The sequence below is a fragment of the Podarcis tiliguerta genome (assembly GCF_965153285.1).
Source record: "Podarcis tiliguerta genome assembly, chromosome: 3".
NCBI lineage: Eukaryota > Metazoa > Chordata > Lepidosauria > Squamata > Lacertidae > Podarcis > Podarcis tiliguerta.
In genome coordinates this window covers 90,006,362-90,033,627 of record NC_139536.1, presented here as the reverse complement: position 1 = coordinate 90,033,627, position 27,266 = coordinate 90,006,362, and the positions used below count along the sequence as shown (strand labels likewise).

Genomic DNA, 27,266 nt, shown 5'->3' with positions numbered 1-27,266 from the left:
TTCTTCGTTCACTGGGCAAACATAACAGCGCAGAAGGAAAAAAGGGGGGTGTTTTAGTAAAGGCGATGAGTTTAATTTGAACATAGATTCAAACCTTCATAGCTTTAGGGTGCCCTCTACTGACAACTACATTAACTTTAAAGGATTGATTAAAAAAACCAACAACTTTCAAATAGTTGTTGAAGTGAGGCTCACCCTCTAAAGGAACATTTTTAAAAAAAGCTCTTTTATGATTATGCTCAGCATTTTTTCCCCTCCCCTTGAAACACTGCTAATTTCCTAACTATCCTGTCAACAGTAATAGTGAGCAGCTGGATCCTGAGCACTATAGATTACGAGGAAGGCCTTTCATAGGAAGAGCTGAGCTGCCAGCTTCTTTTGGCAAAGCAGCAGCAGAATTTCACCTGTCCAGCAGCTTAGTTTTCTGCCTTTGAAGAGCTTAGTGGTGGCGATGGATATGTGCCACCCCACTGAGAGTTATAGTACCCATGAGATCACCACCAGACACATAATCCAAGCCAGAGCTTCCTTTCACTCTGTGGCAGTCCAAATAGCTATTTCAGATCAGATCCAAAGCGGAAGACCTTATGATGGATAGCCCTGTCTCTTTTCCCAAGGCTGCGAAGGTCACTGATTTGTTTGCTTCAACCTGCCTACTCTCAGAAAAGCATGTTTCCTTGCGATACTTCCAACACAGCAGACCTAAATCATACACTGTGTGCACATTACCTGTTTAAAAGGCAGCTGGGTTATTCTTTTTCTCAATTTGGATCAAACCAAGCCATATGAGGAATGGTTGAAGGAGCTGGAAAAGAGGAGATATAATATGATGTCACATGGATGAGGAAAGCTTGATTTCTCCAGCTCTGGAGAGTAGGACTTGAACAGATGGCTTCAAGTTACAGGAAAGGAGATTCTGTCTAAACATCGGGGGGGGGGGGCTTTCTGACACCAAGAGCTGTTCAACAGTGGAAAGGACTCCCCCGGAAAGTTTTTAAGCAGACATTGGATGGACATCTGTCAGAGATGTTTTAGCTGAAATTCCTGCATTGCAGGGGGTCTGGACTTGAGGACCCTTGGGGCTGCTTCCAACTCTACAATTCTATGATCTATGATTCTATGAACGCTGATTTGTGGGTAAAACAGATCAACGTGCAGCATTCCATCAGAAACAACAGGATAGGTACAGTTTGTGGCTAAAGACATGTACACAACGCTTTCCAAACCAGAAGTGAAAGCCCAATGGATGCAGAGCAAACAGGAACATGTATGATCAGCTTCTGGAGGCAAAGTGTGTTTCGATGCATCACAGAGGAAAGAGAGCTCACCATGACAACAAAGAACAAGTTCCCTTCTGGAGGGACAGGGCACTTTCAGCAGATAAAGGAACAAAAAGAGATATGTCTTTGAAGAGGAGTCAGCTACTTGTTTTTTTGTACACCTGGAGGGCCACCACAGGCTTCCCCATTCCCATGTTAAAGTCAGCTCCCTCTGTGTGTGGCAGGGAAGACAATTGAGGTTTTGGCTCTGAGAGTGGGGTCCTCACCCTCCCTGCCACGAAGGTTTTTCCAGTTTTAATTCCCAAGCACGCAAGTTGTTACCTGCCCTATGAAGGACAATATACAAGCACCAATAAATGTTTGACATCTAATCGTGAACTTGTTTTCTCTCTGAAGGATATTGCCCTGCAGATGGCAAAGCTCTGCTGTGAAAAGAGAGAGAGGCTTGTTGAGAAAGAGGCATAGCCCTAATCACAACCCGTCTGTTGCCAAAGCAATCAGAAAAGCCACTTGCAAACCTTCTGCAAGTTCTTCAGCCAATGGGAATTTATTTGAACTGTAAATTGAAGCCAAAGTTGCCATGGTGCGCTCTTTTGCCAACAGGCCAGTTGGCTTACGCTAGCAATGTCCATGTGTATACTGTCAGTCACAAAGTTGAAATCAGACAAGCAAAGTAACTTGGCCTGAGTTACCTGCATTGCAGGGGGCTGAACTAGATTGCCCTCAGGGTCCTTTCCAACTCTGCGATTCAGCGATTCACTATGGCTCTTCAAAGTCCTTTTTCTAAGAAAACGGGTTTGGAACGTCAGTTTCAACCAAGGAGGTATGTAGAACTGTGGATTTTGCAGAAATGTTGTTGGTGACGCTGCTAAAAAACACACACACTGTGAGGTGATGTTCAAAGAAGTAATATGGAGCCTAGATCTTCCATCGTTAACCTCCCAGTTCTGGTGAAGAAATGGAACGCATGTGGATGGTTCTCACAGTGAAGCTGTCAAAACCATCACCTCTTGAGGGGATGTTTCTCTATTCCTCAAATGTAGTTCATAGAATTTATTTCTGCCATCTCATGGAGAATAACCATGCCCACATGGATATTCCTGGTGGCTACTGGCAGGGCTTTGGAGAGTCTCCAGCGTTGTCCACCGCTGTATGTGCACTTTAGGTTCCAGCTCACTGTTTCCACGCAGAATAGTGCCCCAAGTAAGGCTAACCTATGGATCCACTTGGAATAAAAACTTATGGCAGTGTAGCAACACGAAGAGGGTTCAGGCTACAGCAAGCTAACGAAATTTTCTCTTGAAGAGGATTAAGTGAGCAGGTTTCACTTCAGATATTCCTGGTCTATTTGGAAGTGGAGAAATGAATGACATATTAGGGCTGTCTTCCGAGTTGCACTAAATGTGTTTTCTACATGAAGGCCACAGACATTGCCGGATCCCCCAGCTCCCACCAGTTCCCATCAGATGATTTAGTAAGAGGTCAGGGATGAAGGGAGAGAAGCCCAGCAAGGCTTGGGAGAGCCACAAGTTAGCTACTACTTGCTATAGAGCTATTCCTGCCAAATTCAATGGGGCTGCTGCTGTGGAGGAACTGCTCAGTTTTGTACTAATAGCAACAGAACAGGTAAAACAACTGGTAGAACAGTCCCCAAAGAAGGCAGGACAAATTTCTCTTGCCCAAAGTTTTGCTGACTGGTTGCCAAAGTAAAAGTGTGAGAATAATTACCCCATTTAGACAGTTTTGACTCATAATTTGTGTTCTGAAGAGAAGAATGTTTTTTCTTTTTCTTTAGTTTTAAAAATGGATTTTTATATGGTTGCAAATGTTTTGTTCAGTTTCAATTTGCCATGGATAAGAAAGAGAAATCAAATCAGTGTGGTGGTGGTGGCGGCGGCGGCTTTTTCCTATTGTATACTTTGCCCTATAACACCCTCTTGTGGTTTATATTTGTTTTGTCAGATGCATCCCCTCCTGCCTCAGTAAAGTAACAGGAAACCATGCAAATTTCCATTCTGCTTTTGGTATTGGTCTTCACTGACCTTCTGAGGAACCGAGGTGCACTGTAAACGCAACATGCTATGTGCATTCAAGCTTCCGCTCATAAATTAGTTCCGTTCCGTTTAGTGGTTAACCAAAAAGGTTTTAAGCACTCATTCATAAATCACTGAAAACAAATATCGAAGCCATGATGTTCTTTCTTATAGGACCCATCCATCACCAGCCCTTTGCTGAACCACCTTTGCTGCACCAGAATCCATGTTATATGAAATCCCTGATAGCTTCAAACAACAGCCATATAAGGACACTTCAGATTTAAAAGCAACATACAGAAAGAAGCAAGGAGTTGAATTGGTGCCCCTATCCGGTCCCTTGCACCCTTGGCAATGAGATGTTGGCTGCTCAAAGCAGCACAGGAGTGGTCTGGGGGGTGGGCGAGCTCCTAGCCACTCCGAGCCAGAGGCGCTATTTTTGTACCCCCCCCCCCCCGCCTTGTAGGGTCAACCTAGCTAACCCCTGGGTACCCCCCTGTAGAAGTGTTGGAGGAACCATATTTTCAGATGCATTGTCCCTATGCCTTCAGCACCATCTGACCACGCAGAAATCTGGCCAAGTGAAACATCTCCAGGCATGAAGGCAGTGATGGGAAAGGTCTGACCTACTTAACTGCTGTGCATAGGAGTTGGGCCAATAAAATGGGCTGGAGGTTTACGTTGGGTTTATTCAATTTATACATTGCTTCCCACTAAAAATCTCCCGCAGCAAATTACACCCAAAGTAAAACATACAATAAAAACCCGTGTAAGCATTATTAGAAAATAGACTTTGCAGCACGATATCATACTGCTGTCCAAATGTCCCTGCGGGGGCAGGGGGCGGGAATACCTTTGGCAGACACCAAAATGATGGCAAGGTTAGGAACGTGCAGGACTCCCTAGGAAGAGCACAAACACAAGGAAAACTCACTCTTGTTCAAGAAGATCTGATATTGGTCAAAAAGTAAACACCTTTGCTCCGCATCAGCTTTGCTTTTCGCCTCCAATGGAATAGAGAGGGAAGTATCAAAGGCAAGGGGGATTTGCTATGTTTTGTTTCTTAGTTTGATCTTTCTACCTAGTACATCTTTTATACTAGAGGTGGGGAACCTGTGACCCAGATGGCATTGGTCTCCAGTTCCTAGCTGCTCCAGTCAGCAAGGCCAATGTCCAAGGATAATGGGAAGTTGGGAGTCCAACACACCTGCAGGGTCACAAGTTCCCCAACGTTGCTTTAAAGGTAAAGGTAAAGGTACCCCTGCCCGTACGGGCCAGTCTTGACAGACTCTAGGGTTGTGTGCCCATCTCACTCAAGAGGCCGGGGGCCAGCGCTGTCCGGAGACACTTCCGGGTCACGTGGCCAGCGTGACATCGCTGCTCTGGCAAGCCGGAGCTGCACACGGAAACGCCGTTTACCTTCCCGCTAGTAAGCGGTCCCTATTTATCTACTTGCACCCGGGAGTGCTTTCGAACTGCTAGGTTGGCAGGCGCTGGAACTGAACAACGGGAGCGCACCCCGCCGCGGGGATTCGAACCGCCGACCTTTCGATCGGCAAGCCCTAGGCGCTGAAGCTTTTACCCACAGCGCCACCCGCGTCCCATAACGTTGCTTTAGACAAAGCATTTAGCAGTTGCTCATCACTTTGTCCCAAAAGCAGCAAATATACAAATCTCACTTGCCCAAGGCAGAAGATAGTTTGTGCACATGTGTGACCCCAGGACTGATATTTTTGTTTCCAGCCAGGTCTTAAAATACATACCTTAGTAAAACAAACAGATAACCGAAGCAGAGGATTGAATACCACTACACTACAGCTAAAAGGGAAATTCCTAACCCACAATCAAATGTCTAGCCAAGCCCTCGAGCAGACAAAAGGTACATGTCCTTTTGTCTGTGATGAATATTCATGACAAAGCCAGTCTGGTTTCCAATGGAGACAGTAAACACACTGGGAAAACCCAAGGCTCTTGGGGTGTTTGGTTTCAGCTGCACCACCAGAACAAAAGCTACCGTAGTACTAAGCTACAACAACAGGCTCTCCTTACACAATCAGTGGGCATTCTGGGGATTCCTGAAGCAATGTGGGTGTTAGAAAGGGCACATCAGTGTGGCTTGAGTTCCAGGAACAAAAGCTTGCTACGGACAACTGATAACTCAGAGCTTCCAACAGCAGCATCTTTAGCTTAGAAAAATATTGTCGTATGGAATCTTGCCTCCATGCGGTGCACAGATCTAGCTTCACAACACAACATTGTTAGGCCATCCAGTAAGTGTGCACAAACCCAAACAGGAAACCTGCAGAACCTCTTCAGACATGTTGCATGCTGGACACCAGGGTTTTGATTTGTTTTGCTTACCTAATCAAATGCCTAAGGGAAAATGCTGGGTAAGGAAAACTGTGGATGCTTAGGGACTTGCTAGCACTTGCTCAAGCTTCTTGGGGGCTGGTGACCCAGTATTGCTTGGCAGAGAAAAGCTCATACAGGATGGGGAGCAGAGCAAATGGACTCAGGAGGACAACGTCGGCAGGCTTCCGGTCACCGGCGACCAGCCCTGCAGATGTGAATTTAGCCTCATCCTCATCTCCTTCGCTCAGCAGCAGCCAATCTGCAAGGACTCTACTGGCTACCACACAGAGCTCGGTGAAACAATCAAGCAAAAGCCGTGGTGGTGAGGAGCAAGAAGCCCTGAAAGCAGACCAGGTCCGGCAGGACACGGTCTGGAGAGAGCTCGTGGAGGCCGAAAGAAGGGCGACGAAATATTGGTGAGTAACCTAATAATAATAATAATAATAATAATAATAATAATAATAATTTATTATTTGTACCCTGCCCATCTGGCTGGGCTTCCCCAGCCACTCTGGGTGGCTTCCAACAAAGATTAAAAATACATGAAAATGTCACACATTAAAAACTTCCCTGAACAGGGCTGCCTTCAGATGTATAATAATAATGATGATGATGATGATGATGATGTATTATTTATACCCCGTCCATCTGACTGGGCTTCCCCAGCCACTCTGGGCGGCTTCCAACAAAATATTAAAATACTGTAATCCATCAGACATTAAAAGCTTCCCTAAACTGCCTTCAGATGTCTTCTAAATGTCAGGAAGTTGTTTTTCTATTTGACATCTAATGGGAGGGCGTTCTACAGGGTGGGCGCCACTACCGAGAAGGCCCTCTGCTAGGTTCCCTATAACTTGGCTTCTCACAATGAGGAAACCGCCAGAAGGCCCTCAACACTGGACCTCAGCGTCCGGGCAGAACAATGGGGGGTGGAAACGCTCCTTTGGGTATACTGGGCCGAGGCCGTTTAGGCACAACCGTACTACCAACTCATGTCTGACCTCGGGCGGGCATCCTGGACTGCCACAACAAATGGGGAGTTCGTCCAGACTTCGGCTCATCCCACAGCTTTCCCCTGGGGAAAACCCACCGTTTGCCGCTGAATCAGAACAAAACATCAATTGGTTTTTCTGCAGATTAATGTTTGTTCTGATTCAGCGGTAAACAGCAGGTTTTCCCCAGGGGAAATTAGTACAGTGGTACCTCGGGTTAAGTATTTAATTCGTTCTGGAGGTCCTTTCTTAACCTGAAACTGTTAAGCACAACTTTAGCTAATGGGGCCTCCTGCTGCCGCCGCGCCACCGGAGCACAATTTCTGTTCTCATCCTGAAGCAAAGTTCTTAACCCGAGGTACTATTTCTGGGTTAGTGGATTCTGTAACCTGAAGCGTATGTAACCTGAAGTACCACTGTAGTGACAAGGAAAAACACACTCAGAAAGCATGGGATAATTGGGAAATGTCTAGGACTCATGCTTTCTAGGCACAGGACAAGCAGAATTGTGGATGGGTCATTAGGCTGCAGTCCAACCTCCCTTTGTGCCAGGCAGGGCGTTGGCTTGGGCAGAGGTGCCTCTTTGCCCAGTACAGCCTGTTCGCTGGCCAACGTGTCTGCAGATGCAGTGATGGCTCAGCTGTTTAATCACAGCCTCCCACCGCCCAGTAGGCATTTGGACTGTCTTATATTACTCCTTGTGGGTGCCACTGTTATAATCTCCATCTCGGTGCATTTGCCTATTGTCTTGTTTCTTAGGGCTGTTGCTTTGCACAAAACATCTTTGCAACGTATCTCTGTAAGAAAGAAAGAAAAAGCAAAGATAGGGCCCAAATGGTTGTATGCACTTTGCCTCATGTGAAGAATATTTTCATGTTGGGGGAAATGCTTCACAGGAAAGGACCCTTTCATTTGTATCATGAGCACTCTGGTAGAGGAGGCGAAGAGCTTCTTTTTTTCAACAGTAGGTTTGCACCAGGGCCAGCAGTATTCTAGGACTTCTCATGAAATGGCAAATTCAATACTTATTCCATTTCGTGGCAAATGAAAGACCTCTGGAAGAAAAAGAACACTTTCTTGTTTTTGCAGGCTTTTAAGAACTGGGGTTACCGATTGTTCCAGCTGCTCAAGCCTTACACCAATGCTGTGCTGCCTTAAAAAATAAATAAATGCAGTAACAGCATCAGTAATAATAGCATGGTAATAGTTTCACAGAACATACCGTATTTTTCGCTCTATAAGACGCACCAGACCACAAGACGCACCTAGTTTTTGCAGGAGGAAAGCAAGAAAAAAAATATTCTGAATCTCAGAAGCCAGAACAGCAAGAGGGATCGCTACGCAGTGAAAGCAGCAATCCCTCTTGCTGTTCTGGCTTCTGGGATAGCTGCGCAGCCTGCATTCACTCCATAAGACGCACACACATTTCCCCTTACTTTTTAGGAGGGAAAAAGTGAGTCTTATAGAGCAAAAAATACGGTAGGCATCTGGGCCAGTGGTTTTTCCACCCATCCCTCTTCAAACTCTGCTCTAATTGAAAGGTTTATCCCTGAAAGACCGTGTGACCACAATTACACACATCCTCATGCAATATGAAGAAGGACATTGGGTGTATTCTAAGGCAGGAGAGGGTGGAAAGAAGATTGGGATCCATTAGGCGATGGATGGATGGATGGATGGTTTTGCATTAGCTCACCAAGCATTTCTGACTTCCTTGCTTTTTTTTTTTTAACCAAGTGCAGCAGCAAAAGGACACAACCAAATTGGACTGTATGGCTACCCAATTTGCATCAGATGTAAATGTGTACTTGTATAGCAGGCCATTCCAATGTATGGTCCATGAGGTGCAGCAGGCAACCGGCTCTGCCCCACGAACCACCATTTTGCACCTGGTTCTGGTTAGTAGACCTTGGGGTAGTAGTAAAAAAAAAAGCATATCACATAGGCATGCCTTCTAACCGTGCCTATCGTAGAATTAAGGTGAGCAGGTGCAAAAGATGGCAGGGCTCCAGCACCTTTAATATACCTATAGAAGAGGGAATTCCAGCAGGTGCAGCTTGCATGAGACCTGCTGAAAGTCCATCTTCTACGCAACCATTAAAGCAGCAGGAGTTCTGTCTTCTTCTGCATCTGCCCACGCTAGGTGTGTGCAGGTTTAGAACACATCGGGGCTGAGATGAGCAGTTTTCAATTCAAGAAGCCAATGGTTGGCCTACTCTCAGCTAGCCAGAAACATCATAGTCAGACACTGGAGAGACCTGTCAGGAGTAAGCATGGACCAATGGTACCAAATAGTATGGGAAACAGCCTTATTAGAAAAAACTAATCTATAAGCTGAAACTGACATGGGGACAAATGGAAGAAGACGCCTTCACCCCGGTATGGTTCCCCTTTATCACATACACAGCCCAACAAGACAACAACAAGAATCCAAACAGAACACGAATCGATATGGCTAACCTGATTCAAGAACACACACACACCCCACTCACACATGAAAACAAAGTTCACCACAGCCAATCACAAACAAACAACCACACCCTAGGCCAACCCCAACCTCTCACCACCAAAGGAGCACAAGCGAATAGCAAAAAGAACCTGCACAAGCAATGCTGATACAAATGTTTAATGTTTAATAGGTTATTGTATTTTAATATTCTGTTGGAAGCCGCCCAGAGTGGATGGGGAAACCCAGCCAAATAGGCGGGGTATAAATTTATTATTATTATTATTATTATTATTATTATTATTATTATTATTATTATTATTATTTAAAACCCCACACATACATTAAGTAAAATAGAAACATCGCCACCGGACCCCACCCCCACTCACCATGCCCCCCTCCACCTCTTCCCCCCTTTTCTTCCTAATGTAACACTAATGTCTCAACAAATGAAACTGATCTGTGGAAAATGTAACTTGGAAAAAGAGACACTGCACATACTTTTGTAAACAAAGAAGTCTTTAATAAAAATACGTTAAAAAAAGAAGAAGCCATTGGTTGGAGCCAGCCCTATAGTTATGTCTTTATTCTAGTCCTTTTAATGCCATCTTTAATTTCGGAACATCTGGCATCGCTATGCTTGGCTAACAAAACTAAAGCACTCTCTCTTTATTATTCCAAAGGTACCGGAACTGGAGTTTCTTAAAGGACTATGATCCATTGGTAAGTCAAAGGCGAACACCCCTGTTACAAAAGGGATGAGGAACTTCAGGGTGGTATAATTAAGATATTCTTGCCTTAATTATGCTTGTTCCTTTCTGTCTTCTGCCCCCCCCACACACACACAACAATGGACCCTAGCAGGGGTCCACAAACTTTGGAAGTTTTTGGTAGCCAGGCAACCCTTTGCACACCAATGCTCTTTCCCGCAAAAGGTTGGGGAGTGATATGTTCTCATGCTAAGCTTGGGAGATGCTCTGCCTAAGTGCTGGCAGAGTACAGGAGCAATGCCTACTTCCCAGAAACATGCAGGGATTGCATGCTGAGCACAAGGTCTCAGAGATTTCCTTGCCTTCCTCTATGCTTGGGTCACGGCTGGAGGACTCACCCAGATCTTTTGTTAGCTTATAGTTCCCAGTCTCCCATCCAAGGAAGATAGGAGGCTGCTTTATAAAATGACAGACCTACTTAGCTTCAGCAGAAAAAAAAACCTGCCTACAAGTCTCTATCACTGAGCAATTTTCCTTTCTCTTAAAAAGAGTTTGTTTTACTCTTGTTCGTCTAGGTTTCTTAATTCATACTCATTTTAAATATCATTCAAATTCTATGCAAGGTGCCTTGCTGTCAGAAGAACATCAAAATCTCACTGCTTTCTGAGATGAGGCTGATGAGATTTCTCCACCCTTCTTCCAAGCACAAAAAAGATATGACTGCAAAGGGAGAATTGTGGTCACGCTTAAGAGGGTGCTACCAATTCTCTCCTTTGTGACACCAGGTGACTGACAGGTGAGGGGCCCCACTCACACCTGTTCATGTGGCCTGAGGATGGTGGGGGCAGAAGGAATTCTAGATCTGGCCCACTAGCTGAATCCAGTTGCCCACCTCTGCCTTACAGAGATTTCTGGGAACTGTAGTACTACAGGATATAGACAGTTAACAGTTATACAATTTTAGTTCATACAGGATTATGTTGAAAACCGGTCTGTAAATACTTGAAAATAAAGGGAAGTAAATGCAGTATTTACAGAAGCGTTTTCTGTTTGTTTGAGGCAAGCTCACATAACTTGACGTTTCTTTTACCCAGGGCAGGATAAAAGAACCTGAGGAGCTTCCTGAATACATCTCAGTTTTCTCAGACAAAATCCCCAACACCAGCGGACATGTTATTGGCAGCAGAATGAACACAGATCTCGGCAAAACACTAGTGAAAATGGATTACTTCCTCAACTATGGAAGAAGAAAAAATAAACTTGGACAAGAACTCCAGGCTTCCTAGAATCAGAAAAAAGAATTCTACCCCCCTCTTTTAAAAGAGAAACTACTGCTCTAACTACAACCAAAAACAATAACATGCTTTCTCTCTCTATATATATGCCATATTTCCAAAGGCTAGTTGAAATTCTATCCAAATAAGGCATTTAGTGATTTCAAAGTGCACACCTGAGAACATACGGACCACATTTAATATTTTTAGTTTCAACGTTTTAAGAAGTTTATGGAGCTAAATCACATTCCAAAAGCTTAATCTGTGCAGAGTTATGTTAGAGAACGAAGAGGTCTATCTTTACCAAATCTGTCATATTTTGGCAGCTTATATTTGCTCTACAAAAAACTAAGAGCCGTCTACATTATCTGCCCACAGGCAGTTGCCATCATTATATTATATTCATTGCATCAAAGAGAGCCAAAATAACTTTCACAGTGATATAGTGACCTGTGAAAGGACATGCAATTTAACAGCTATGCAAGTGAGAAATGATTTCATTCAAGGTTACAGTTTGTTCCAAATTTGACCTTGCATTCTGCATAAGTTGTTGTGGGGAACAGAAAGCAGTCGTGACCTCCTAGCAGACAGTGCTGGCCAGAAGGCTGGCTGGCAGCTTCTGAGCATATTGTTAACAAAGCAATTTGCAACGATTTTGTACAAGATCTTCAGAGCAGGGAGAACCAAAGCTGTCCTTTCCCGATGTTTGCTGGACCGCAAATCCCATCAGCCCCAGGCAGCAAGAATAATGGAAGCTGGAGTCAAACATCATTTGGAGAGGACCCTGATCTAGAGTCCGAGGACATTATTTAAAGGTCCATGAGGCCACCGCTTTGCTGAAGGTAAGCAGATCAGCCCAATGCCTGGATGGGAGACTGACTGGGAAATAAGAGTCATGGAAGATTGGCTGTACAATGAAGGGTGAGTTTCTCTCAAATGAAGACTGCATGGATTGCTTCTACGTATCTGCAGCCTTCAGCACCTATTGACTACAACTTCTCTTTACCCTATAGTTATAGCTCCTTTATGAACTATCACCAGTTCGCCATCTTTCTTACGCAAAGTGGTCCAGAACATTACATAGCAAAGATCTGGTGGTGCCAAACAGGGGGTGCTTTGAGTGTACAAAGGCAATCCCTCTCACTGAGAAAAAGTTTCAGGACAGGTCTGTGGATGGCCATACCCAATCAAACACTAGGATAGTCCCTGTTGTGTCCAGTGCTGGAAGTGGGTGTTTACGATTGAGCTGAAAGCCTGATGTGCAATGGCAGAAGAAACTGACCTGTTGCCCAGATAAGGACAGAAAGTGAAGATCCTGGAATCGATAATGTCAAATTAAGGAGCTTAAGAACTCTGCCCTAAGCAACTTAAAGGAAGCTGTGTTGGTCTATGAAGTGGGTGGGGGAATAATACACCATCTTGAAAATGAATCTAAAAGCTGGCCTTATAGCTATAAAACCCAACTTAACTTCTTGTACTTTTTTATTTCTCATCCCTGCCCTGCACTTTGTGTAATGTCTTGACAGATGAAGAGTTCAGGAGAACTTGAAAGCTTGCCGCTATGTTCCGGCATTTTGGTTGGTCCCAATGAAGGTAATGCCCAACTGTGGGTTTTGAATTCCATTCTCATTCATCCACTTCTGTTCACACACATGAAAAAGAAGTCTGGGATTCCCCCCTCCCCAAGTATATAATTGCTGGTAAACTACAGAAATTATTGCCTAGGAAACTACTGGAAAACAGAGTCCTAAGGGATCGTTCGGCAGAGGCTTTACGTCCTCCCAGTCCTAGCTGACTGAACTGATTGGACCCACTAGGGAAGAATTGCCACTGGCTTCCTGTTGCCCTTTTGTGGGAACCAATTGTCCCTTATTTAAAATGCTTTTTAAAAGCACTAATTTACAGCTGGTCATGTACACTACAGCTGATAGAATTCAGCATGTGACGGACTATACTTGTCAAAAGAGTAATAGTAGAGTGACTCATTCAATTCAAGCTGGATGGTACCATATTGCAGCTAGATAAATCACTGAACTGTTAGGCTATGGGAACCAGTCTCCTTCTACATCCACCTTTGTAGGTTAGGCTCAAAAGTACATAGTACAGTGGTACCTCGGGTTAAGTACTTAATTTGTTCCAGAGGTCCATTCTTAACCTGAAGACTGCTTTGGCTAATGGGGCCGCCTGTTGCTGCCGTGCCGCTGCTGCGCGATTTCTGTTCTCATCCTGAAGCAAAGTTCTTAACCCGAGGTAATATTTCTGGGTTAACAGAGTTCGTAACCTGAAGCATATGTAACCTGAAGTGTATGTAACCTGAGGTACAACTGTACTGAGTTAGCACTGAAGGAAAGTCACCATGGTTATTTACAGTGTGTTTCCCATGAAACAGTAAACCTGAATGAAAACCCAGAGCAGATGAACTAAGGTATTTACTCTAGAATAAGCAGGTTGGTGTTTTGTTTTGTTTTGTTAACCAGTGTATTGATGTCTGAATGAAGACATCAAATGGCTTCCTGTGATAAGGAACATCTACATTTGCAATGTGTTGAAAATCCTAGAAACCAGCATTGAAATAAATTTTTCCAGCATCAACTGGCTCTGCCTTCTCTTTATCACTTTGCTGTGGGGTGCAAACCACTTTCCAGTTGCACCCGTGTTGATCACATCATTGGCCTGGGAAGCCAAGGACTGCCTACCTGACTAAGGGTAGCTCTCCAATCTTGGGGGAAATGCCTTCCGCAGCCCTGATAACCCCTATTACCTGGGGTCCTTGTAAGGGATATGACAGCGGTTGAACCCGTGACTGAAGCTCTGTGCCTCTTATAATGGCTTAATCCCTTTCTGCCAGCCAGGATCTCAGAAAACCCTGAAAACAGTTTTCTATTGGACTCGAAGGCTTGGTGAGACTCTGTGAAGAAAAAGAACAAAACACTTTGGAGGATACGTAACGGTGATGTTTTCTTCCTGACTAATTGAATACAGAATAAATAACACTTTGTTCACAATCCTAAAACCACTTAAGGTAATCACACAGAATTCAGTGATGTTGCTACTGAATGCAGAGACTACAACACAAAATACTTAGCGACCTGCAGATGGCACTCAAGGCTGACTTATTAAAAAATGTAGAGATTTTCTATGTTAAATTGTTTTTATTAATTTTCCAATAAAAAACATCCAGTTAACATATCAACTCATAATCCAATTAAAATAAAAAAACTAAAATAAAAAGACCAAATTATCATCCAAATTATAATTATAAATTTTTCGGGACTTCCCATAGTCTGGACCTTGAAGCATATCTCCAAATTTTGATCCTGCCTCTCCTTTCCATGCAACACATAGGTAGCAATATTGATAATGTTCTGGATTTTATTTCTGTTTTCATCTTATAGTCCGGAGGAAATCAATTGTGCTGATAGGTCTTTGAACCTAATCACCTTTGATAACAACACTAACGATTTCTGTGGCAAGAAGCATCAAACAAAATTATTCAGAACGTTCTTCTAAGTACCTTTTGGTTCTTCTCCCAACCCCCAAAATAGTTTAAAGAGCAATCCTATATGTGACTTCTCAGAAATAAGTCCCACTGAATGGGGTTTACTCCCAGGTAGACAGGCACAGAACTGCACCCTTAGGCGCATTTATAGATTCAGTTTTTGTTAATCTGTGGTTGAATTCGCACCTCTGCACCCCAGTGGGTAAAGCACAACCAGTAACAAGGACCATGAGCTCAAGACTGTAGTTGAAATTAATTTATAGGTTTTCTGACAAAATACAAAACCATCAAATAAATAACAGCACAAACCTGTATTGCCTGTTTCCTACACAGTGTGCTTCCTTGACTGGTTTTCCAATATGCTTCTGTGCTATCATAATTTAAGTTCAAGTTGTTATTTGTTTGATAATTTTGCATTTTTCACCATATGTCCAAAAGCCCATCAATTCATTTCAATATCAATTTATTATGTCAGGCAACAACTCCCCCCCCCCCACCATGGTGCTTGGGCCATGCTAGCTAGGGCTGATGGGTCACAGGGTCCACAGGGTCCCCCACCACTATAATAACTTTTTCATGTTAGTCATCTTTTTCTCCTCTTAGTCATCTTTTTCCTAAACTGCAAAAAACGGGGCTTCCAACTCTCCCTCATAAGGAAAACAGTTCAGCCTTTGGGTTTCCCTTTTCTGTTAAACTGGGGAAGGTTTTTTATTTCCTTGTTATGGATTAGCAGTCCCTGACCCCTTAAAATTCAAAACAATAACCCCCAAACAAACCATCCAAACAACCAACAAACCAAGAGTCATGTTAAGTTGTGGGTGAACATATCACACGACACAGCGATTCTTCAAACAGCTCATTTATTCACAGGCCAGAACAGAACTGAACTGAAGGGTTCAGCCAGCCTGCTTATATAGAGCTCCACTAGAACGCAACAGTAACCATTTTTTGTAACTATCCAATCACTGAACGTCACTTTCAATCCCTTATTTGCATATGTGGACCTGAGTGAAAACTATCTACAGTATCCCCCTGCTGGCCCAGGGTGAGAACTTCAGTACATAACAAGTCAGCCACAGGTGGATCTTGCTAGCCTGTTCAGATACAAAATAAGCTATGGAATATGCAGTTGTTAATTTCTTTAGGAAAATAAATGTGACACGTTAGTTATAATTACTGTGCTACACAGGCTGAGGACTGTTCTTGGTAATCTTCCGAAGACAAATGTAAGTGTACCAAACTATTCCATCAGTTATTGGTTTAGGCATTTTTTAAATAAAAGAATAATTTCATTTTAAGTATACTACAGACATGCTCACGCAAACAGGCAATATAAAGCTTGTGGAGAAAGAACAGACTAATCTGAATGAAGATCTTTTCATTCCATTCAAAGGATATAGCTCTTAGCTGTAAAGTATTGCGTGGGGGAATCAACAGCAGCAGGAAGTGAAGATTAAATGATGCTAAGGAAAAGCTTTCGCTGCTCTAGCTTTTAAATTACATATAATGTTAGCAGTAATCCAGCTCTGTGACTAATGTGCTTTTAAGTACTGCTGGCTAAAGATCAGCAAGGGAGGAAAAAAAACACAGAGTACCACCACTGTGCACGTATAGTAAAGGCAACAATCTGTGTGTATTGTTTTCCTCAATTGCTATTTGGCCAGTCAAGCTGGGGCTCTGGACCTCGCATGGCTTGTGAGTTGTAAGCTGCTGCATTTTCTTCTTCTTTGACGATCACTCTTAGCCGAGTAAGATTGTCTTCCATGAATATGGTCTTAACAGTGAGTCCATAAGTGACTGTGGAGGCCAATTCTGGATCCATACATCCTTCCACAGTGGTGACATAGGTTTCCAGGCAGGAGTTGATCACAGTGATGGTTTGCCAAACGTGCCTTCCTCTTAGCTCATTTCTCCTTTTCGTCCTGAGTTTGTGCTTCTTCAAAGTCCACAACACCTTTTTGGTAGAGGTTATTCTCCAATTGGAGCGCTTGCAGGCCAATGTTTCCCAGTTGTCGGTATTTATACTACATTTTTAAAGATTTGCCTTGAGAGCACCTTTGGAAGATAATAATCAGGCATCTAAACAACATGACCTGCCCAACAAAGTTGATGTTGAAGAATCATTGCTTCGACACTGGCAATCTTTGCTGAACTAGAACAATAGAAACCTGGATGCAGCAGACAGCCATTTGCAATCAAAGGTGGCATCAGGCTGCCCTTCCATTTCATTAACACATCCATGTCCCACTAGCTGGTTTAGCAAACATATGTAATCTAAAGCCAAATCTTAAGTTTCAAGCCAAGCAAAACGAGATGGGGTAATTGAAACTATGGGAACATCATAACCGTGAGTGCTCATAAGTCCACTAAATTCAATGGGGCTTACTTACAGATCAAGCAGGGTTAGGATCTACAGTCAGATTTGGGGAAAGTGCAGGGCTTACGTGGGGGCAGTGCAGAGTCACGCAATCCTGAGGTTTTGAATTCCAGTCCTAGTACGAGCAAATAAGGGTGGGCTTCTAAGCAAATGAAGACTACCGTTCTCTCAACCAGCCTCCCCTTGTTTTCCTGAACGCTCCAAACCAGACAGTGAGGATTCCAGACATACTTGAGTCCCAATAAAGCTATGGTGTGTCACTGCAAATGGAAATGTGTCTGGACTGTACTCTAGGGTTGCCAAATAACAAGGTGAAAATACAAGCCCAGTATATTCCCATCTCCAACAGCAAGGGGGAAGAACCTGTGACCTTTCAGATGTGCTGGTCTATGATTCCTACCATCTTTGACCACGGGCTGTGCTGAGTGGGGCTGATGGGAGTTGTAGTCCACCAACATCTGAAGAACCACAGGATTACCTGTGGATAGCCAATGTGGCACTCTCTGCATCATTTTTTTGGCCTACAACCCCCATAATTCCTGACCATTAGCTAAGCTGGCTGGCAATGATGGTGGCTGGAGTCCAACAATATATGGGGGGCCACCCCACTGGCTATCTGACAGACAACGTTAGGTGGAAGCCCTTCACAGTGCAAAAATATAAAACACTGTAAGCTAGCATATACTCATCAAGCTGTTGTTAAACGCTTGAGCTTACAGTGACTAGCTGAGTTCTCAGTGTTTCTCCTCAGACTTGAGTTGTCTGATCCTATGCAACAGCATGCCCATTTGGGGATTTGAACCCTGAACTCCCAGGTCCTAGTCTGGCTTTAACCACTACACCACACTGACCTCTTAGAGCACTTCTGCTATGGGCAGCTATATAAATTAAGTAGGTAAGTAAATGCGAGAAAAGCAAAAAGTCACTTAAGAGAAGGATCTGAAATATTTTCCTTGAAGCTTGAATTTGTTTTATTCTGGGTTGTTTTATTTGAAGTTTTAATGTGTTGTAAACCACTTTGAGATTGTTTCTTTAAAATATAAAGTGGTATAGAAATGAAATTATTATTATGAATAATAATTATTATTATTATGAATAATAATAATTATGAATAATAATAATAATAATAATAAATGCACATAATAGGCTTGCAACCCAAGTCTGCAACCCCATGCACACTTTCCAAAGCAGTAAGATCACACTGGGACTTACCTCTGCATAAACATACGAATAATTCTGCAAGTTGTGCGTAACTTCCAAAGTTGCCTTATTTTTCCCCCTCTAGAACTCCTCTGCTGACTGGCAAAAAATTCAACAGGTGCAGCTTAACAGGACAATTGGAAAAACATAACTGGTTGGAAATTTGTTTTGCCCTGAAACACATAAGGGGGGGGGGGACCACGCACTACCTGTGAGGTGGGGGAAGGAGTACAGTGGTACCTCAGGTTACATATGCTTCAGGTTACAGACTCCGCTGACCCAGAAATAGTGCTTCAGGTTAAGAACTTTGCTTCAGGATGAGAACAGAAATTGTGCTCCGGCGGCGCGGCGGCAGTGGGAGGCCCCATTAGCTAAAGTGTGCTTCATGTTAAGAACAGTTTCAGGTTAAGAACGGACCTCCGGAACGAATTAAGTACTTAACCCAAGGTACCACTGTAATGCAACTGAAAGAGGGTAAGCCCTGCTTTGCATCAGGTGATGCTGACAACAGTTGTTCCCAGTGCTTTTCTTTATAACGGTACTAAGAACGAACCTCTTTTCTTTTGCAACCATTTTGCCTCGCCACGCACGGCGCTTTGATCAAGCACGGGCACATCATTAAAACTACAAAATGGATTTAAATAATAATAATAAATCACTGGGTTTTGCCAACTGCATAACAAACAGCCTGCTTTTTTGTGGCAGGGCGATGCGAAGGAGTTAACTCGTGAGGCTTCCCCCCCCCTCCGCCTCCTATTGTGGGCGCGGCCTTTGAATCTCGGAATAGGATTTTTCGTTTCCATCTGCGCCCTCGCCAGAAATCATTAAAAACAAAAACTAGCTCTCGGGGGGAGGGGTAGATACACTACTACTGCACTACTATCAGCACAACAACTACCGCTAGTAGTAATAAGAGTGAGGGGGAAAGGGGTGTGAGTGTGCGTGAGAGGAATAACAATAATACCTTTTTGCAATCCGCGCGCGCCATGCAAGCGGAGAAACAGGCGCCCAGGGCGCGCCGCCTTTCCCCTCATCTCTCCTCCCACTGGGCGTTTTCCTCCCCTCGCTCCAGGGCGGCGGAAGCAGGAGGGAGACGAGCAGGCGGCCGGGGCTGCTGCATCAGGAGCATCTTTTGGGGGCGGAGGAAAGGGGGCATCGCCATGGGGCCGGAGTCGCTGCTGCTAGACGTGGCCAACTGGAGCACGATCCTGGTTTGCGGGGTGCTCAAAGTGCCGCAGGGAGCCGCCTTGCTGGCTGCCAAGTCCGCCCGGGGAGTCAGCCTGGAAAGTTTGGTGCTGGAGCTGAGTGGGCAAGTAAAGGGATCTTTTTAAGTTCTGGGCTTCGTTTTTCTCTTGGGTTTCGGAGGAGGGAGAACTCCCGTTTCTTTGGCGCCAAAGCACGCGCGGTCTTTCCCAACTTAGTGTTGGGAGGGGGAAAGCACTCTGAACACGCCCAGAGGCAAGGCACTCCCCGCTATGTTTTCATTTCCTGAGCTGCTTTCAACTCAAGTTGGCTTAGGTCGGGTTCCCGGGCGGGTCTCGCCTTCAGGCGCTGTCGGCTCTCAGGATTACTCAACTGCATTCTTGCATTTCACGGGGTGAGACTAGATGACCGTTGGGGAACCCTTCCAACTCCACAATTCTATGATTGCTGTATCATGTGTGGCCTGCCTCCTACCAGATGATTCAAAAGTTCCAGGGCTGAGCCCGTTTTTGAAAACGGAAGAGAAATGTGAGCCTTGGCTCCTGTTTTCAAAAGAGGTAAACATAGCTTTAATTTGCATGATGGACCCCAAGCGGCTTTTCTTTTCTTTTCCCTTCTTTGGGCAACTTTGAAAAAATAGATGAAGTAACAAGTAGTATCGTTGAGCATGTGCAGATTTCATTCCGTGTATCGCAGACAGGCTCCAGGTAGCTTCTTCTATGCAGAATGGGTTGAGCTCCCTGGAGCAGAAGGTTTGATTTTCCCACAAGCCCTAATGTATGTATTTTATGTACAGTATTTAAAAGATATGGTCTGTTTTAATAAATCTCTTCTTTTAAGGTTGGGTGGGTATTTCTAAGGTTGTTTTGCACAGAATAGTCACCTTATTCCAGTGCTGTGGACTTTACAACCACAGCCATGCTAATAGAACACAGAAAGCAAGTACAGCAATAATAAATCATTAGCTGTGTGTGTGTACACACTGTACCTATTAACCACATGCGAAACATTCTTCCTCTCAAGGAATTCTGGGTGCTGTAGTTTAAGGGTTGCTGGGAAATAGAACTCTGAAGGTTGGACTACAGTGCCCAGAATTCTTTGAGGGAATGAATGTGCTTTAAAGGTATAGCTTGTACCACACAGCCCTTCTGTACTCCAGTGCAGTTGTGCTTCGTAACCCACAGATATTACTAGGTTTATTCATGCCCTGTGTTATTAAGGGATAAGTCATGTCTTGCCCTCTGTAACTGACCCCTATCAGAGGTGGATTTAGATCACGAGTGGTTAAAGTGCAAATTGAAATTGTACCTTTCCCTTTCAGCTTCCTTGTATGCCTGCGGTATATGAGTTACTACAATTATCCTCTGCCAACGTATATAGAATATCCTATCATCATTGTTCAAGGTAGTACATTGCTCCTACCCACCAATATTGCAGCATCATTTGTTTCTCTCGCTCACGATCTTTTTCGTTTGTTGTGTTTCAGATGTCATTCTTTTGCTATTTGTTCTTCATTACAGTGGCAAAATGAAGCATGCTTTGCCTTACACAGCCATGTATCCTTTTAACTATCTGTTGGCTCATTTCCATTTATATAGCATTTCTGCTGGTTCTTTTTGTATTCCATCTTCTTGAATAAAGCAACTATTTTCCAGCACACATTCCTGATTTGATGTGCACATTTCCCAGGATCTTATTCAGGTGTTTTCTGGTGGATTAAGGTGCAAAATTTGCAATTGAATCACTGTAATGGAATATAAGGACTTTGTGGGAAAAGTTCAGGTCCATCATGAACAGCCTTTGTTTTAACTCCTGGGATTCTTTTATTTTTAGCTTATGTGCCGTGCTTATAATTAAAATCAAAACTCTGTACCAGGGTAGAGCAACCTGTATAAATTGCACATAAGAATATTTTCATAATTTGCTTATTTTGCATTATTTATTGTCAGGGACCAGGGGTAATTAAACCCTATCCCCTCAAAAGAGCACCCTGTCCAAATTCCCTTTTGGATCCTGGCATGATGAGGCATTCCCTGTCTTTTACAGCATGAACTTCATCCTTTTTGGGCCTATGAGCACATTTGGAATTTTGAGTGTGTTTTGGGGACCAGCGCAAAATGGCTGCCTGGGAGGCGTAGCTCACAAGATGGCTGCCTGAGAGTGGTGTATCCAATCACAAAATTTACTGCCTTGGGGCTAGAAACCCTTTGTAGTGATTTTTACAGGCTACCTTTGCAATTTAGTAATTCCTTCATTGGCTTTTAATTCATTCCTTAATCTACCTTGAGAAGCTACATTTCTTGACCCGGAAAGACAGGGTATAAATGCATTTAACCCAGTGAACTACCAAGTGTCCACCTGATTGCCATCATCCTTATGCAACTTAACCTCAAGATTAGATTTGTGGCAGGATGGTACATGCTAACCCTGCAGAAATGGATAGTGGACCTGGCTATGGTAAGTAGTTGGAAGGAACGCGCCTATTGCCTGGTTTGCACATCACGGTAAGCCAAACTTTGGCTCACCCAGATTGCGTGAATGCGCAGGCTTCCAGAAGAAAGCTTGCAGCCACTTTTGACTTTTTAAAATCCTGCACCACACTGAGCTAACCCAGGTTGGTTAAGCTCTTTCCTTACTAACCACAAGCTGAATAATAAACAGTGGCTACAGCTCATGGTTAGCAAGGAAAGAGCTGGAACATAAGCCCAGGTTAAGATGACACACTAAGCCAAAGCATGGTACAGCTCAGTGTGGCAGGAAGTAAAAAGAACAGGGAGGGGCAAAGTAGCTTTGAATTTCTTGCTGCCAGCCCACAAGCTTCTCATGGGCCACTTGAGTCATAAGCTTGGCATGCACATCATGCTCAGCAAAGTCTCTTTTGTTTAATGCAGTGTTTCCCAAACTTGGGTCTCCAGCTGTATTTGGACTACAACTCCCATCATCCCTAGCTAGCAAGACCAGTGGTCGGGGATGATGGGAATTGTAGTCTGAAAACAGACCCCAAATTTGGGAAACAATTGTCGAATGGTTCCAGTTCTTGGTGTAAAGTTTTCATGTGTACTGTGGGAAGGTGGTGGATTGGAAAGCCAGAACCCAGTGACCTGGCTGTTGAATGCCCCTCCCCCCCTTTCACCTGGATTAAGATATACCGTATTTTTCCGTCTATAAGACATCCCCATGTATAAGATGCCCCCTATTTTGGGGGACTCAAAAATACACAGTCCACCCTCAGCAATATCCGTATATATGATGTCTCATAATTTTTGACATTTTTTAGGGGGGGAAATCTAGTCTTATACACAGGAAAATATGGTATATTATAAAACATTTATGCATTGCTGCAGCATTTCTTACTCCTGAAAATCACTCATAGGCTCATTCTCCTGCTGCTTATGGAAAACGAGGAGGAGCTTAAACTATGACAAGTGAAACCTTTTCTGAGCCAAGCCATTTTAACAAATTCTTTATTCCATTTCTTGCCTCTATGAGTGTTGAAAGAGCCATTCAGATTGCAGCTGGCTTTCCTAAATTAATTTTTTTATTTTAAATAAAGAGAGCTGAATCTGTACTACTATAAAGTTATAGGTAGACTTCACAAGATTGGAGAGGGGCTGAGATTGACTATGTTTGTATTTTAAATGTTTGGGATTAAGCAAAATATGCACTCCTGGGTTTGCAATCCTAGCCCCATATACCTGGGAGTTAGCACCACCGAATTCAGTACAACTTACTTCTGAATGGATGTGGTTGTGATTGAGCTGTCAAGTCTTCAGAAGTTTAGAGTAGACTTAAATCTCAGCTCAGAGTTAAAACTCTCCAAAGCAGCTGATTTATCCTGAATTGGGCAGTTTTCCACCACACCCACTACTTCCCACTCTATCCCTTTTCCTTCCCTGCAGAACTTAAGCACTGTAATCAGTGCTGCAAGTAAACTTGTGCAGCTTCGATATCTTTGGCGGACGAGAGATTCCGGGCAAGTGAGTGCCATGACTTGGAGTCTAGCCACATATACCTGTGCAAGTAAGCAGCTTCTCAAACTTTTAGCTTTGTTTACTAAATACAAATAAAACAAGGATGCCAGCATCTGAACATTTTCTAATGCAAATTACCCTGTGCAAACTCCCGCTTTAGCATGGGAGCAGCTCATGCCTGAAATAGAATTGCCTCCAAAAATTGTGTAATGCAGACTTCTGAGTTTCCTGCTCAAAGGAATTCCAAGGGAAACTAAAAGTTTGTCAGCCTAATAACATTTTGGAGACGGTTCCTTATATCCTTATACAGAGAGAAAATGAATGGAAGTTGTGGGCGCCATCTGTACTGTGAGTGCCGTCTGCGCTGGAAATTCTGCTGGGAGGGGTGTAGAAACTACACAACAGTGAACGAAGTTTACTTAAATGGGCTGGATTTGCTTGCAGTTTTAATCTGAAACAAAATTTTGAATCGCACATGGAAGGAGAAACATCAGAGGAATGCAGAATTACCAGCGAAACATCTTGCGTAGGGGGTAAAAGTGGTTCTTAACTGAGCCATTTCACTTATCTTGGGGAAACCACAGGTTTCAAAAGGCCAGGATATTTGCTTGACGTCTCTCCCTTTTTGCCTGTTTAAAGTGTGCTAATATGCTCTCTTTCAATTGCAGCCAGAATATTTACAACAGTAATGACCACAAAGGATGTCACAGGTAATATTGTAATGCCGGGTGATTTGTGTGTGTGGCAATTTAAAATTTGTTTCGCTGAGAACAATAAAATAAGAGGCCCTTAACTGGTCAGCAAATACACTGACACATTTCCATCAATAGCAGTAGTGCAGATGGTTTTATGCTACCTGGTTACATAATTTTTGTTTCACTGGCATATAATAAAGCAAAGACATGGTGTTTTTTTTTGGGGGGGGGACAGACTCTTGCAAATATCTGGTTTATGCTGTATCTCTTTAGGGGGGAATGCTTGAATTGTTTTTGACAAGTCAGTCTCTTCAGACCTGTTCTTTGCATTTTAAACGAAAGGATTAGAAGCGTCTACTGTGGGAATTTGACTTAAAATCCTCTGCATATAAATTCTGCAATTCAAGTGATTTATATTAATATTGTACTTTCAATATTGATATTGACAAGGCAGGTGGAAATGTACATTCCAATCAATCTGCCACTTTGCTGGCGTGGATGGCAACCGTGTGCTTTGCATCCAGCAGTGCATCTCACAACCGGCACTGCACATTATGTTGCAGTTAAGGGGATCTGTAGACAGAAGTTGCCTTCCGTGTGTGAATTTTGCCTTGTGGGATGCATGCAAATTAACACAGTTGTCGGGTATTTCAGTAGCTACTGTGACGTCAGGTTGGCATAGCTGTGATTATACCTGGAAGCTTCTCTTAGCTTCTGGGCTCAAATATTGGCCTTTTAAAACCTTAAAGCGGGGGTAGTTAACCTGCAGACCTATGTTGCTGAATTAAAACACGCATCAATCCCAGCCTGTATGGCCCGTGGGCAGGGTAATGATGGGAGTCGTAATTCAGCAGCTTCCAGAAGGCCATGTATTAGCCACACCTGCCCTTAAATGCTTTGGGACCAGGCTATATGAAAGACTACCATTTCCCAGGATTGAAGAATTAGCATTCAAAGCCTTGCGCTCTGGTCCGCAAGTAAAAGTGGTTAGGTTAGCATCAAGGACTGAGCCTTCTCCATGGTGGCTCTTTATTTCTGGAATGCCCTCTACAGGGAAAATTGTATGGCGCAGAGCTTTAAGAAAATGCTTTGGGGCTTTTAAAAATATTGTCCGTGGTGTTGTTGTTTTTAGAACTGTTATCTGTAACTGTTTTTAATACTGACAGTTTTTACTGCTTTAAATCGTAGAATGTTAATGTTGTCTTCTATTGATCGATCGTAAGCTGTATCGAGAGTGTGTATCCTATGAGAGACTAAATAGAAATATAGTAAATTAAGTTACATACAGTAAAATGGAGGAAAACAAAGCAGTTTTTAACTAAACACTTCCCCCCTCCCACAGTTCTGGTCCGTTTCATAGTCATGATGGCTCTGAATATATGGGTCACAGCAACTATACTGCACTACAGGAAGCCAGCAAAGAAGAGTGATTAAGATGATGTTCTGTCTATTTTAAGTGGCCTGGACCAAAAGGAAGAATGAAACCAATATATGAGACGGTAAATTAGGACCAAAGTTATCACCAAGCTTCAGTAAACCAGCAATCCATTTAATGGGAAACTGCTGATGTTTCACACACTAAAGGAAGTTGCCACTATGAATTCATTAAAAGTTTTGATGTTTGTTGGCATGCATACACTTTGATGTATTTTATAAGAAAATTTTAATGGATTGCCAAATGTGTGCCCATATACAATTACTGAAATACTAAAGAAACTTATGCCTCTCACTCTCCCATCAAATATCTGTTGCCCAACTTAAATGCAGCTGTGGTGTCCCTTTTTGTCAAATTCTAGTTACGTATGATACAAGCGTTGTTCCAGGGTATGAGGTTGTAGCACCCTTAAATGTATTAGTTGCTCTTGTATCAGCCCCTTACCATAAAACTTAATTTCATAGCCGAAGCTGAGGTTACAGTGTGCTCTTTCTCACACACAACTGGAGTCTTAACTCCTCTACTTGCTCAGTAAACCTATTGCTGCTGCCTGCTGTGTAGTAAGTTGGTTCTCAAGTTTCATGGACTGCAATAATAGTTTATAAAAGCTAAGTTTCTTTGGATTGGGGTCTTATTTTCTTACACATCCGACTTCCTATTGGTTAGCTGGTTCTCAATATCTAATGGGTGCCTGTAAAAGAAACAACAGCCTACATAAATGCTTTAAGCATTTCCAAAATAACTGCAAGAATGGGTTTGTTTCGGTTGAAATACACATTAAACTCCAGGAGTATAAACCCCCATTATAAACTTGCCTGAGCTGGGAAAAACAGCTGCTTAGGCTGGCTACCTAGGATTCAGTGGCATTTTTGAATGACAGATGAAAAAGAGCGGTAATGCTTTGTCACAGTTCAGAAAGCATAAATATACAATCCTTTATTTTGAAAGGCACTTTCGGAAATGCTTCCAAATATGTGAAAGCAAGCAGCCATTCTCTACTTCCCTGTGGAGCAAGGAAAAGGCAAAAATGATGTTTGAGCTCAATCTGTACAATGCGAATCTATACACCTTTTTGAGCAACCCAAGCCATAGAAACCTTGTAGGATTAGAACCTATTTTAAGTCAATAAAAGCTTTATATTAAACACAATGCTTCTTACATTGTTTAAATCTATGCTTGGGGAAAATAAACCTCCTATGGCTTTATCTGCTGTAGCAGTTGTACATTACCGAGGAATGAGTAACATCAATTTAGTCTTAGCACCAAGGTAAGGGTACCGGATTGTTAGGTCCAGTCGCAGACGACTCTGGGGTTGCGCGCCCGTCTCGCTCTGTGGGCCGATGAAGCTGGCGTTTGTCCACAGACAGCTTCCGGGTCATGTGGCCAGCATGACTAAGCCACTTCTGGCAAACCAGAGCAGCGCACAGAAACACCGTTTACCTTCCCGCTGGAGTGGTACCCATTTTATCTACTTGCACTTTGACGTGCTTTTGAACTGCTAGATGGGCAGGAGCTGGGACCGAACAATGGGAGCTCACCCCATCATGGGGATTCGAATGGCCTAACTTCCAATCAGCAAGGCCTAGGCTCTGTGGTTTAGACCACAGCGCCACCTGCATCCCTTAGCACCAAGGTAAAAGACAGTATTTCAAGGTGTCATTCCTTGGCAAAATGCCCTGCACTGCGTTATGGGGTAAATACTACCTAGGAACTCCTATTGTGTGGAAAGCTTTACAGTGTTTAACATGAAAAGAGAAGACTTACTGTAAGCTGGTGTGTGGATGGGGGCTGTTGCCAAG

The 27,266-nt window shown here is 43.4% G+C and overlaps 3 protein-coding genes across 7 annotated transcripts in view; 2 read left to right on the top strand and 1 right to left on the bottom strand.

Moving 5' to 3' along the window:
* LOC310673405 (uncharacterized protein) overlaps nt 1-19,246 on the bottom strand; it is a gene marked incomplete at its 5' end in the record, with an annotated part of 126,288 nt that extends 107,042 nt beyond the window's left edge. Inside the window, 3 exons of one of the 2 annotated variants that reach the window (XR_014508980.1) lie at nt 15,457-17,441; nt 18,176-18,262; nt 19,128-19,246. Coding sequence is in view for 1 of the 2 variants with exons in the window: in XM_083431876.1 (XP_083288002.1) it covers nt 13,849-13,995; nt 19,128-19,197 (217 nt within the window). Of the gene's footprint in view, nt 1-13,848; nt 13,996-15,456; nt 17,442-18,175; nt 18,263-19,127 lie in introns of those variants that run through there. The other variant, XM_083431876.1, reaches the window with a different exon arrangement.
* On the top strand, nt 1,663-13,679 carry CIMIP5 (ciliary microtubule inner protein 5). Of its 2 annotated transcripts, XM_083431856.1 has the most exons (5): nt 1,663-2,103; nt 5,917-6,081; nt 9,787-9,826; nt 10,908-13,082; nt 13,611-13,679. In XM_083431856.1, the coding sequence occupies exons 1-4, from the start codon at nt 2,042-2,044 to the stop codon at nt 11,097-11,099; spliced, it is 459 nt and encodes a 152-aa protein (XP_083287982.1). In that variant the 5' UTR covers nt 1,663-2,041; the 3' UTR covers nt 11,100-13,082; nt 13,611-13,679. The 2 variants fall into 2 exon arrangements, with proteins under 2 accessions (XP_083287982.1, XP_083287981.1); XM_083431855.1 differs by lacking the exon at nt 1,663-2,103 and having other exon boundaries at nt 5,229-6,081.
* Nucleotides 19,216-26,616, top strand: SLC66A3 (solute carrier family 66 member 3). 3 transcript variants are annotated; one of them, XM_083431819.1, is made up of 7 exons: nt 19,216-19,472; nt 20,688-20,770; nt 20,853-20,922; nt 21,766-21,823; nt 23,266-23,386; nt 24,006-24,047; nt 25,375-26,616. In XM_083431819.1, the coding sequence occupies exons 1-7, from the start codon at nt 19,324-19,326 to the stop codon at nt 25,464-25,466; spliced, it is 615 nt and encodes a 204-aa protein (XP_083287945.1). In that variant the 5' UTR covers nt 19,216-19,323; the 3' UTR covers nt 25,467-26,616. The 3 variants fall into 3 exon arrangements, with proteins under 3 accessions (XP_083287945.1, XP_083287946.1, XP_083287947.1); XM_083431820.1 differs by lacking the exon at nt 19,216-19,472 and adding an exon at nt 19,597-19,760; XM_083431821.1 differs by lacking the exon at nt 19,216-19,472 and adding an exon at nt 19,995-20,143.
* The last annotated feature ends 650 nt before the right edge of the window (nt 26,617-27,266 follow it).